This window comes from Notechis scutatus, chromosome Z (assembly GCF_049901735.1).
Source record: "Notechis scutatus isolate UNSWTSFEM ecotype Mainland chromosome Z, rNotScu1.2, whole genome shotgun sequence".
Lineage (NCBI taxonomy): Eukaryota > Metazoa > Chordata > Lepidosauria > Squamata > Elapidae > Notechis > Notechis scutatus.
Window position 1 is genome coordinate 3,359,861 of NC_142025.1, and position 13,558 is coordinate 3,373,418.

Here is a 13,558-nt window from a genome sequence, read left to right on the forward strand (position 1 = left end):
TAGATATATGTAAGGATTAGGTGTGTGTATATGGCATAAATTAAGGGTTAAAAAAAAAAAGAGAGATTTTACAAACTTGAAGATGAGAATGTTTTTAATTGTTTTCTATTTTTTCTTTCTATTTTCTTCTCCTTTTCTTTCCTTTCCTTTTCTTTCATTTGTGTATGTGTTGTTGGTTTGTTTTAATTGTAAAATCAATACAATTTATTTATAAAAAAAAAAAAAGTGACCATGTCGGCGTTAGCTGGGTGCAGCCGACACTAAGACGCATCATTCATTTCCCCCTTGACCCTGGTCTTTCCCCACCCCTGGATGTATATTCTCCAATGGGACACATCCATAGCCAAGAGTCATCAATCGTGCTCTCCAGTAATAATCTTGCGTGCCAACAGCTTTGGCTGCCTTGCAATTATCTGAAGCATTTCAGGAATGCACTACTTCCCCCCACTCCCTTTCTGCTGGCAACTAAAAAGACCAAAGCAGTATTTTTTTAGTTGACAGTAACTCCAGATAGTCTCACTGAATGAATCGTTGTAACCTGTATTATTATTTTTATCCGTATCAAACGGGCCGAAGAGCAGTGTGGACCTGGACTGTCCCAAATTCCTTTTTTTCCAGGATGTCCCCATGAGTTCTCCCATTGGAGCATGTCCATGATCCTCTTCGCCTGCGTGGTGCGGATAAGGGACGGACTTCCTCTCTCGGCGTCCAGCGATTTCCACCTAGATCCCCAGTTTTTGGAATGCAGGAAGAGACTCAAGATCCTGTCCTCCGTCCTGACTCAGTATCCGGAACGGGGCACGGCCAGAGAACGTGACCTCAGTATACAGTAAGTCATGCTCTGTCCTTCGACACCCCGAAACTGGCTAGCCCTGTTTTCATTCATTCGTTCACTGTTCTTTTTTCTTTCTTTTTTTAATTATTTTTTTAAAAAACCCAACAAATAAAAAACATCTTTCAGTTAGTTATGCAGTGTGTCATCTGGGTACATATATCTTGTCCACATATTACTATTTTTATACATTTCTCATTGAGTTTACATTCAGATTATATTCTAGTCAACATTATGTATCGTATTACATCATTATTACATCGTCATTAGATTTTTTTTTTAATTTCAGTTTCAAACTATCCCATCTATACTAGATTATATTCATGTTGTAATTTATTCAAAAATAATCAGTTATAAAATATCATTGTTATTATCATATCCTTTAATTTCTTACTCTGCTTTCTAATCATCCATAGAATAAATCCCAAATCTTATAATACTCTTTTTCTTCTTGCTGTCTAATTGCTAATGTTAATCTACTCATTCCTGCACATTCCATTATTTTCTTAATCACCTCCTCCTCCATCGGAATTTTTTCAATTTTGTGCAAATACAATTCTAGCTGCTGTTAATACATTAATAATCAAATATGTTATTTCTTTATTCATTCATTGTTCTCTCTCTCTGTGTGTGTGTATGTGTGTGACTTCAGTCAGTCATCCTGACTGGCTTATGAAACAGTGGATAAATACAGGTAGTCCTCGACTTACGACCACAACGGGGCCCAAAAATTAATGTGGCTAAGTGAAACGTTTACTAAGTGAGCTTTGCCACATTTTGTGACCTTTTTCTTGCCACAGTTGTTAAGCAAATCACTGCAGTTGTTAAATGAGTGGCACGTTTGCTTAAGCGAATCCGCTTCCACCGTTGACTTTGTCTGTCAGGAGGTTGCAAAACAGGGATCACGTGACCCTGGGACACTGCGACCGTCATAAACAGGAATCGGTTGCCATGCGTCCGAATTTGGATCTCGTGACCCTGCAAATGCTGCATTGGTGTGAAAAATGGCCATAAGTCACTTTTTTCAGTGCGGTTGCGATTTTGAATGGTCACTAAATGAACTGTTGTAAGTCAAGGACTACCTATACAGATAGCAATAGCACTTAGACTTATATACTGCTTCACAGTGCTTTTCCAGCCCTCTCTAAGTGGTTTACAGAGTCAGCCTCTTGCCCCCAACAATCTGGGTCCTCATTTTACCCACCTCAGAAGGAGGGAAGGCTGAGTCAACCTTGAGCTGGGATGGATGGATGGATGGGAGGGAGGGAGGGAAGTAGGGAAGGAAGGGAAGGAAGGGAAGGAAGGAAGGGAAGGGAAGGAAGGGAAGGGAAGGGAAGGGAAGGGAAGGAAGGAAGGAAGGAAGGAAGGAAGGAAGGAAGGAAGGAAGGAAGGAAGGAAGGAAGGAAGGAAAAAATAGCAATAGTACATAGACTTATATATCGCTTTATAGCGCTTTACAGTCCTCTCTCAGCTGTTTTCAGAGTCAGCCTCTTGTCCCCAACAATCTGGGTCCTCATTTTACCCACCTCTGAAGGACGGAAGGCTGAGTCAACCTGGAGCCTGGTGGGATTCAAACTGCCAAACTGCTGGCAGTCAGCAGAAGTGGCCTGCAGTCCTGCATTCTAACCACTGCACCACCGCAGCTCATGTAATCCAGTGTCACAGTGGCATTGTGGTTAAATGCAGCACTGCAAGGGTAACTCACTGCCCACTGCCAGCAGTTCGATTCTGAGCAGCTCAAGGTTGACCCCGATTGTCGGGGACAATAGGCTGGCTCTGTAAACCGCTTAGAGAGGGCTGCAAAGTCCCTGTGAAGCAGTGTATAAGTCTTCAGCGCTATTGCCGTTGCTCAGAAAGCCACCAATTCATCAAGCAACAAGAACACATTATGCAGATATAATGGTAAAACCGTAGCACCATCTAGCACCGGGCAATAGAAATTCATCTTATACAGGGAGTCCTCGACTCAACAGCCACAACTGAGCCCCCAAATTTCTCTTTCTGTATCCGCCCCCTACCTGTAGACAGGTGAGCATTTTCCGTAGGATCTTCCCCTGCTATGAAACACCTTCCTTTGTTTGCACGCGAAATCCGTCCCTCACTTGTGGTTCCCCCTCCTTGTTACTCCTTTGGGGTTCACCTTCGACCTTTTTCTTTCTCAGCTTCCACACCTCTGGAGGCGTCGCCTGCGCCTGCATTGCCCTCAGCAGTTACCCAGCCGTGATGGCCTTCTGTTTCCTGGAGGAGCTCCACTCCAAATTTGCCGCCTCCTACCATGCCACCAGCGTCAGTCTGGCTTCTAGGCCATACGCTTTCCTTGAATTTGGTATGTTGTTGGTTTGGCTTTGTGTCTTTCTGGTTTTTTTGGGGTGGTGGTAATTTAGCACGTCATAGCTGTGAGGTGCTTGGTGGTCTCTGAGCGTGATTATTTTCTTGCAGACGTTTCATAGAATCACTTCTGGCCCTGATGATATTAGCTAGTTGGGTGATGAAAGGTCTAAGAAGGTGACCAGGCTCAGAGAGCACCAAAGACCATACAGTCCTCCTCCTCCTCCTCCTCCTCCTCCTCCTCCTCCTCCTCCTCCTCCTCCTCCCTCCTCCTCCTCCTCCTCCTCCTCCTCTCTTCCTCCCTCTTTTTCTTTCTCACTGTAAACCACACTTCCTTCTAGCACTGATGAGGCTCATGAAATGTCTTCAAGAAGGCAGCCAAATTCAGCACCACAGAAACACAGATAAACATGGATTAACACCGGACAAAAAATCATGCGCAAAACAATACCTTCCTCAAGGAACTACCAAGGAAGAAAACACAACCCCCCACCAACGCTGGCAGGGAAATTTACTGTATATAAACAGGAGAAAACTGCACACTGCCTCACACTGGTGATGTCACCTAGTTGGGTCATGAAACGTCCCCAAGGAAACCACCCAGCTCAGAGAGCACCGAGGATCCCCAGTCCTTTCCCACCCCCTCCCTCTCCTCCTCCTCCTGTCTGGAACCTCCCCTCTCTTCTAGCACTGATGATGTCACCTAGTTGGGTCATGAAACATCTGCAAGGAAACTACCAAACCCAGAGAGCGCCAAGGACCCCGCAATCCTTTCCTCCTCCACCACCCCTTCCTCCTGCTCCTCCTCCCCCTTCCATTCTGCAAATCCCACTCCCTTCTTGGGTCATGAAACACCTGCAAGAAAAACGGCCCAGCTCAGAGAGCACCAGGGACCCCAGAGTTCAACTCTGAGCTACAAATGTTTTTGTTCTAATTAGTCACTGCTGCGTGAAGAACCATCAGTAGCAATATTGCTACTGGCCGCCCCTGGCCCTAACTATCCTTCCTTTAGTTACAACGCCACAGAAAAATAGTTGACTTAAAACAACTGTTGCAATATTCCGACGGTCACTCAAAATCCAGGCCACCTGGCAAATCAGCGGCTAGTTACGATAGTGGCAGGGATTACGCTGGGATTACGCAACTGCCATTTGCCACCTTCCCGGGCAGCTTCTCAGAAGCCAAGTCAGTAGGGGAGGCTGGATTCACTTAACAACCACGGGACCCACTTAACAGCTGCAGTGATTTGCTTTGGTCAAAAGGGTCAAAGAATTGGGTGCAACTGAACCACTTCCTTGCTTGGCAATGAAATTTCCGATTTCCAATTTTGGTCCTAAGCCGTCAAGTGGTGGTCGAGCCGTAACGATCCCTTAGATCTTCTCCGTGAGGATCTGTCCCTAACCGGATCTTTCAGGTTTTCTGGAAGTAAGATAGAGGTAGTTCTCGACTTACGACAGTTTGTTTAGTGATCGTTCGAAGTTACAACAGCACTGAAAAAATTGACTTATTTTTTTTCACGCTTATGACCCTTGTGGCATTCCCGTGGTCACGTGATTCAGACACTTGGCAGCTGATTCGTATTTGTGACCGTTTCAGTGTCCTGGGGTCACATGATCCCCTTCGGCGACCTTCTGACAAGCAAAGACAGTTCGGAAGCTAGATTCATTTAACAACCACATTACTAGCTTAACAACTGCAGTGATTCTCTTAGCAACCTTGGCAAGGATGGTCGAAAAACTTGCCAAACAAATGCCTCACTTAGCAACAGAAACTTTGGCCTCTGTTGTGGCCGTAAGTCAAGGACTACCTGTAATCTCCAGATGCGGTTCAACCCTATAAGCTACCAAACTCTGTCGGTGGGTCTTTAGTGAAGCACACACCAATATTTTCTTAGTTTTTAGAGAAAGCTCTTGTTTGTCTCTCCGCCGCAGACAGTGTCATCCAGAAGACCCAAAACCAGTTTAATCACACCAACTGCGCTCAGCCAAAGATCGACGTGGCCAAGATGCAGGAAGACTTCCGCTTGCGACCTCCAGCCCTCGTCAGCTGGGAAGACATGGAATTAGTGAACAGGATGGTGAACGGCTGGGCGGAAGTCCACCTTGAGACAGGTGAGTTATCATACATTGCGGTTAGGTTCTTCCTGTTCATCCCATCGCAGGTCGAGGGCAACAGAGATGGGTGGCTTGAAGAAAGTTAAGCAGAAAGAAATTATATCATACTAGCCGATAACCTGGCGTTGCCCAGGTATTTATCCCAATCCTTTATTAGACAGGAAAACCCTGTAGTCGGGACTCACGCTGTTGTACTGTCTCTCGTGCAATGTTGCAATTCTTCTATTCCTCCACAAGAGGGAGCCCCCTTGTGGACTACTGTGAAGCCATTACCATGGCAAGTCCACTGTGCTGTACAGTAGAAGCCATTTTCAGACACACACACACACACACACACACCCTGAGGGGTGTTAGGGGTGTCTTACCCCCACAGTATTTGTTTCCAGAGGGTAAGTCATCTATATACCAAGTTTGGTTGAAATTGCTCAAGGCATTCCAGGGTTGTGCTGGAACACACACACACACACACGTTTTTATATAGAATAGAAAAAAAGATTGCAGGACAGTCTGGTTTGGAAGCTTTCCTTCTTTGGACAAGAAGGCGGGTCAGAAAGTGGTGAGGATGGCAGAAAAGAGCCTTGGCACTTCACTCCCTTCTATCCAGGGCGTGGCACAGAAGCGATGTTTGAGCAGGATTGCCTGGGACGCTACACATCGTCCTCACAACCTCTTTTCCTTGCTACAGTTTTGCAGCATCAACTTTGTGAACTCCCAAACTTCCTCTTTCTGCTACGCATTCGAGATGGAGAGCGATTAATATTTATATGTATTTATATGTTAGGACGTACATATATATACATCGTTATGTTTATAGCATGTCTATAGGTGTGTTGTGTATTTTTACACTTTTGAGAACAGGCGACGGATTTTCATTTTTAATGTGTGCCAGAGTGCCCAAAGGGGGAAAAAAATTACAATAAAACTTATCTTAAGAGACAAAAACTCTGCCTCAATCCCTAATTTAATCTAATTTAACAACATTGGAATAAAGCTCAGACTAGCTCTGTCCTAACTCACTGGATGAAGGGAAATAAGGTTTATATGTGTCCTCAAGGTATATCTAAGTGGTGCAAATGGGTGTGGAGCTTTCTTGGAAGGACTTGTGTTGTAGAGAATGAAGATAGATGATGTTGTATCCCTCCCTCTCTGTTGAGAGAGGGCTGTTCAATTTTGACATAGGTGGCCTTTTTGCCCCCTCTTTCAAACCAGCGGTCTTCTCTGTCACTCAGGTGACCCTGAGGACACAGATAAACCTCCAAGCGGCCTCAACAACCCTCTAAAAAGGATGCAAATGACCAGCTGTCTGCAAGGAATATAAATCCCTCCATTCCCCACCATCCAGTCAGAGCTGAAGAACCTTCTTGGGTGAGAAGTGAAACATCTTCAAAGACAAACCAGAAAGTCCAGTTGCCTCTTGAAAAAAAAAAAAAGCACATTTGGGGCGATTAACTCCAAGGTTAAACATCGGTCCAACGATCAAGTAAACAATACCGCAGTCGAGAAACTGCCAAAAAGCCAACAGCAAACGGCCTCAAACCAAAAAAAACAAAAAAAAAACCCTCTAAAACCGCCCCAACCAACGCTGTAATGAAACATCTGTAAGAAAATAAGCCAGCTCAGAAACCCCTCCTGTCAACCCTGAGCTACCAATATTCTCCTTTATTAGCACATTGGAGCGTGACGGAAGAGCTGTAAGTTTCTTAGCAGGACGGACCAAATCTCACCTTTGTTGGATGTCCCCCTTTTTTTTTTTTAATTCTGTAGCTCCTGCTTGCCGGATGCAACCTGTGTCTCCTTTGGGGATCCTCTCCCTCGTTCTCAACATCATGTGCGGCGCGCTCAATCTCATTCGAGGGGTTCATCTGGCAGAATATTCGTTGCAGGTAACTGGGCTGCTAATTTGGGGGCCAAGAGAGTCAGTTTGGGCTCCTGGTGAAGGTGCTGGCTTGGTTGTGAATTCGCCGGCAGCAGGTGCGGACGGCTGAGGTCTCGGAGAGCGAGGACTCAGGTGAGGGGCCTGCGTGGGATGCAGGGATGGGGCCGGGACCATCAGGGAGTGGCGGGCTGCCTTCGGAGATTGGGGAGGCTGGCAGCAGTGAGGAAGAGGAGCTTGTGCCCAGTGCAGCTGCAGCAGCACGGGCGACTCGGGAGTAAGGCTGCAAGGCTCCCTTAAGAGATAAAAGCCAGCTGAGAAACTGCAGCTCTTTGCAGAAGGCAAAGAAGTTTGATACTTGAGCCTGGTGGGCGTTAGGATATCTGAGTTGGTGTTTGGAGACTCTTTGATTTATTGTTTAGGAGATTTATCTGTTCTTGGCAGCCTTGCAAAAACGTTGCAAGGCTCTTCCTTGTCAGAGCTAATTAGTCGAAAGCAGACTTTTATCGGTGAAGGGATTTGAAAAGAAACATTAAAAGGTTGTGCTGTTACCTTTGTCTCGTGTTTGCTCTCTTGGAACCGGGTTTGGGTCAGAAGAGGCTTAGAACCCAGGAGACGGTGAGTTCTAGTCCCGCTTTAGGCGTAAAAGCCAGCTGGGTGACTTAGGGCCAATAACCAGGAGACAGTGAGTTCTAGTCCCACCTAGGGCCTCCCTCCACCCCTGAATTACCCTGTGATCCACTTAACGACTTATATGCTTGCTTAACTACCGTATCGGGGAGCACAAGGATGGTAGTTGTTAAGTGAGACGATCCATGGTCACCTCAGTTAACAACTTGTCTCAACTTGCGACCCTAATGGGTAGGCTGCATTATGGCCAGAAGGCGAGGACTGCCTGAACTAACTCAGATTCTGCCTTAGGGTGCCAAAGTATCTGCTTTTAAAAAAAGAGAGAGAGAGAAAATGTGCTTATGTTTCAGTGGATCTGTTTTTTGTTGCACCAGCTGGCTCAATTCGACCTTGAAGTTCATTTTTGGATTTTAATTTGACCCTCGAATTCATTTTCCCCTAGGAAGATCACCAAGGAATTGGAAATATCGTAGCATTTCTGCTGCCTTTCATGTCCTGCTTCGGTTTGGTGAGTAACTTACATATATACATATATTGTCTGTTTTTCTTGGGATTTAAGTGACTTAAACATGCCTCAACTTGCTGAAATGTTTTCATTGATCTCAAAGGTGGTTTTTTTTCTTTCTTCCTTTCGAAAGGGAAGCTGGGCTGTTTTTTAATTGAAAGGGAAGAAGAGGAAAACAGTTCGCTTCTTATGCAGGAAGCTTCATATGTTTTTTATACATTATATATATGTAACAGTTTCCTCTTCTTCCTCAAATAAAGAACAAGGAAAAAAAATAAAAGAATAGAATAGGATTCTTTTATTGGCTAAGTGTGATTGGACACACAAGGAATTTGTCTTCGGTGCAGATGCTCTCAGTGTCCATAAAAGAAAAGAGACAATCGTCAAGAGTCAAGAATCACCAGGTACAACACTTAATCATAGTCACAGGGTACAATAAGCCATCAAATCATAGCAGTAGCGCTTAGACTTATATACCTCTTTACACTGCTTTACAGCCCTCTCAAAGTGGTTTACAGTGTCAACCTATTTCCCCCAATGATCTGGGCCCTCATTTTACCCACCTCGGAAGGATGGAAGGCTAAGTCAACCTTGAGCCTGGTGGGATTCGAACTGCCAAATTGCAGTAGGAGTAGCTTGGAGTACTGCACTCTAACCACTGCGCCACCGAGATTCTACTACTATACTAGGAAACAGTCAATATAAATCATAAGGATACAAGCAACCAAGTTACAGTCCTACAGTCACAAGTGGGAGGGGATGGGTGATGAGGAGTGATGAGAAGATTAATAGTAATAGTACTGCAGACTTTGTAATAGTTGGACAGTGTTGAGGGAATTATTTGTTAAGCAGAGTGATGGCATTCGGGGAAAAAACTCCCCTTGTGTCTAGTTGTTCTGGTGTGCAGTGCTCTTTAGCGTCATTTTGAGGGAAGGAGTTGAAACAGTTTATGTCAGATGTGAGGGATCTGTAAATATTTTCACAGACCTCTTTTTGACTCGTGCATTATACAGGTCCTCGATTGAAAGCAGGTGGGTAGTAATTGTTTTTTTCTGCAGTCCTTATTACCCTCTGGAGTCTGTGTCTGCCCTCTTGGGTTGCAGAACCAAACCAGACAGTTATAGAGGTGCAGATGATAGACTCAATAATTCCTCTGTAGAACTGGATCAGCAGTTCAAAAGCACTTTTCAGACAACTGTGACCTGGATTACTGAGAATCTACATAGATTCCGATTTAATCAGTTGATAACCGAAGGCCTATCATGGGATTTATTTTTATTTATTTTATTTATTTATTTTGTCAGGCATGTTTTAGATAACAGATATACTTAGGAACATGATTATGAGTACATGAAATATTCATCTCTTTTATCTTCAGCATCCCTGTAAACCGGATATTGGCAGTTTTTCAGTGCAGGCAGTGAAAAAAACGTAAGATTAGAAATGACTCATATCCGACAATGTAACCAAATGACATCCAATTTCTGAGAAATCAAGATTTTAATGTCCTGGGACAAGAGTTTGCGGGACTTCAGATAAGACCCAGCAATCTTGTTAAGAGTTAGATCTTTGAATTTTGCCAACTCCTGCTGTAAAAATGTTGTTAGGAGAGTAAACAACAGTTTAATGCCTCATTTTCATTTTAGATCACTGGCAGGTTTCAGCAACCATGAAGTATTTCGAGGGCCGTTTTGTTAAGAAAATCTCTATGGCATGGTCGGTGATAAACTACAGGTGGTCCTTGACTTACAACCGCTTGCTTAACAGCCGTTCAATGATACAAGGGACTGAAAAAAGTGACTTATGACCATTCTTTCACACTTACGGCCACTTTCAGCATCCCCGGGGTCATAGGATCAAAATTCGGACACTATGTTCCCAGAGTGACCCGATCCCCCTTTTGAGACCTTCTGACAAAGTCAGTGGGGAAGCCTGATTCACTTAACAAACTCATTACTAATTTATCAGCGGCAGTAATTCACTTAACAACTGTGACAAGAAAGGTCGTAAAATGGGGCAAAATTCACTTAATGGTCTTGGTTAGCAGTGGAAATTTGGGGCTCAAGCAGTTTATTACAGTTTTAAATGCAGGTAATCCTCAACTTATGACCCTAATGGAGCTTCTCCCCCCCCCTCCCCCCACGGTTGTAAGTCACTGTAGAAATGGACTGGTCACAACCCAATTTTATGACCTTTTTTGCAGCAGTGGTGAATGGTATTGTTAAGCGAATCAGTGGCTCGTTACAGTGCATGGTTTTGCCAGAAATCGGACATAACTGCCAGTGTTTCCAGCAAAATTGCTATAAAGTGCAGCCACGTGACCGGGGAAGAGAAACTATAAATGGCCATAAATGTGAATCATGTTATCGAGCAGTCAAAGTTTGATCAGGTGACTGCGTGGGTTGAGCCCGGCCGTCAGAACTTTGAATCCGCATACATAAATAGCCCCAAGGTAGGTCCTTTGCAAATTTGAACGGCTGCTAAGCAACCATGGTACGTCGCAGGCTACCTGAAGTCCCCTTCCACACTTACACGAGTGGTCCTCACTTACCAACCTCTTGTTCACCCGCCATTCAAACTTGGGTCTGCACTGAACGAGCGGTACTTGGTCCTTGTAGCACACAGTCACAATTTGCGACCTTCTTTGCCTGTTTTTTTCTGACAAGCAAAGTCACTGGGAAAGCCGGCAGGAAGTCGCAAATGGCAACCACATGGCATCCTCGCTTAACGACCTGCAGGTGATTGTTCTGACCCAGCTCCCCAAACACGACCAACCCTCTGTGAAGTGAACTCAAAAGATTCCTTTATTAGGAGCGCCGGCAGCCAACAGCAAAAGGTTTCCCTCTCACCGCAGGCTAACAAGTCCATCCGGCAGGGAAATAAATAGTTGTCTGCCACATCTATTCGTCTCTGCCCTCTGCCTTTTATACTCAGAGCTAGGGTGGGGCTTTTCTAGCAGCAGTGGCTCTTCCGTCCCGAGGACCGGCCCATTGATTTCCACTGCTCTCCTCTCCTCTGCCTTCTGGGCATCAAGCACTGGGCCCAGCTGTTCCTCCTCTTCCTCATCAGCCACTCCACACCTGAGGGCTGTTGACTGATCCTGACTCCCACGCCTCCTCTTCCTCCTCCTCTGAATTGGGTCTGGCAGGCCACAACAGGGATTCACTTAACAACGATAACAACCGTTGCACTTCACATCCACGTTGCTTAGCAATTCCGGCCCCGATTGCCGTCGTAAAACAAGCACTATCCATATTGCGTTTGTACCTTCGCTTACTTAACAGCCGGGTTTTTCCCCCCCCCCTTTCTTTCTCAAAATTTACATTTTTTGCAGTGTTACCTTTACCTGTTCTACACTTCGCCCGGAAGGTCAAAGTCTCCGTCCTTTTCGCCACGCTCTGCCTCTGCAACGTCTACCTGTACGGATTACGAAACCACTGGCAGATTCTCTTCCACGTCGCCGTGGCCTCCTTTTCTTCTCATCAGATCCTGACCCGGCAGGTGGCAGAGAAACCCCCAGATTTGGGGGTGTGAAAACAGGGGTGGGTGGGGGCAGGGGGAGGAGTTTTTTTTTTTTTTAAAAAGGTCTCAGCTTTGAGGTTTATTCTAAAGCAGCTCTGAGCAGATTGACTCGTAAATTTGGGTTGTTTTTTTCTCTCCTTTCCGTCCTTTCTCAAAATAACGCATTTTGGCAAAAAAAAAAAGAGAGAGAGAGAGAGAGAGAAAGAAAGAAAAAATACTATTTTTAGGCCTTGAGAGGCAACAAAGAAAATATCCGCTTAAAAGAAGGAAGCTTGCAATCTTTGCGGATTATTTTGCTTAATCCAAGAAAAGGCCGCGGGGTATGCGCACTGAAGAAGGCACCCAATCGCTCTGCATTCAAGTGGAAATTCAGAGTTTTAGAGGCCTGAATCTGTTCAAGCAGAGAATACATTCAGGAAACCACATCAACCATGGATAATCCGGGAAAAATCAACCTGGAAAAAAAAATCAGATGCACTGAAGACTCCCAAGTGTGTCCTAAGCTTTGTCAAAGCGAAGCCCCGGAACTTGGTTGCAACCAGCGTTGTGGGATTTAAAGTTTAAAGCACAAGATTCTTCACTGAACAATTGAGGGTTTGGGGTTTTTGTTTTTTTTACAGCCAAAGTGGCCAATTGCTGTCATAATGCATATATAATTTATTATAACATTATTTGGGGGAGGAATCGTTTGGGAAACGGATGCTTGAATCTTGTCTGCATCACACTAAATTGTAGATAAATGTATTTATATTAAGTTGGGATAGAGAAGGCAATAGCCTTGAAACACCACTGATGGTGAAGGTGCCTTCAGATAAAATATCCTGTAAAAATTACCTGTACATAGACTGTTCCTCGTTTTGAACGGAAAAAACCCAGCCTGGGTTACAAGGTTTCACGCTGATAATGGCATTTTTGTAGAATTTTCTCGTGTATCTAGATTTCGGCTGAGTTTCTATATACAGGTGCTCACACAGATAATAATAAGAGAAAAAGTCCACTGAAAAGTGTATGTTCTTCTTAAAGTTACTTTTTCCAGTTCGACTGAGCGAGATGAATTTTTATTCCAAGCAAAAGGTAATTTATAATTGGTGCGCCCTAAGCTGGGCATTTGTTGAGTTGAATTAAGTGTATCTCCAGTGTTACTAGACCTCATGGCAAGGAACACAAGATTGATGACGTTGCCTCGCTGGGTCATGAAACGTTTGCAAGAAACAACCAAGCTCAGAGAGCACCGAGGACCTCCAGGCCAGCTCCTCCTCCTCCTCCTCCTCCTCCTCCTCCTCCTCCCAAATCAATCTAGCACTGATGATGTTACCTAATTGGGTCATGAAACGTCTGCAAGAAAATGATCGAACTTGGAAGGCACCAAAGACCTCCCGGGCCTCCTCCTCTCTACAACCCCCACACCCTTCTAGCACTGATGATGTTCTCTAGTTGGGTCATGAAACATTTCAAAGAAAACCCCCAAGGACCCCACTCTCCTCCTCCTCTTCCCTTCCTCCTCCTCCTCTTCCTCCTCCCCTTTCCTCTTCCTCTCCTCCCCTCTTCCTCTCCTCTTCCCCTTTTCTTCTTCCTCTCCTCCCCTTTTCCTCCTCCTTTCCTCCTCCCCTTTTCCTCCTCCTTTCCTCCCCTTTTCCTCTCCCTCTTCCCCTTTTCTTCTTCCTCCTTCTCCTCTCTACAAACCCCACTACCTGCCAGCATTGATAAAATGACCTAGCTGGGTCATGAAACATTTGCAAGAAAGAAACCAAGCT

General features: G+C 44.9%; 1 protein-coding gene across 1 annotated transcript; it reads left to right on the top strand.

Annotated features, from left to right (window-relative positions):
* The first annotated feature begins 525 nt into the window (after positions 1–525).
* Positions 526–12,842, top strand: SEC22C (SEC22 homolog C, vesicle trafficking protein). The gene is given in 7 exon segments (XM_026682950.2): positions 526–829; positions 2,995–3,158; positions 5,092–5,271; positions 7,039–7,157; positions 8,220–8,285; positions 11,617–11,638; positions 11,641–12,842. Coding segments are annotated over 7 exon segments (909 nt in total). The 5' UTR covers positions 526–647; the 3' UTR covers positions 11,817–12,842.
* Positions 12,843–13,558: the final 716 nt, after the last annotated feature.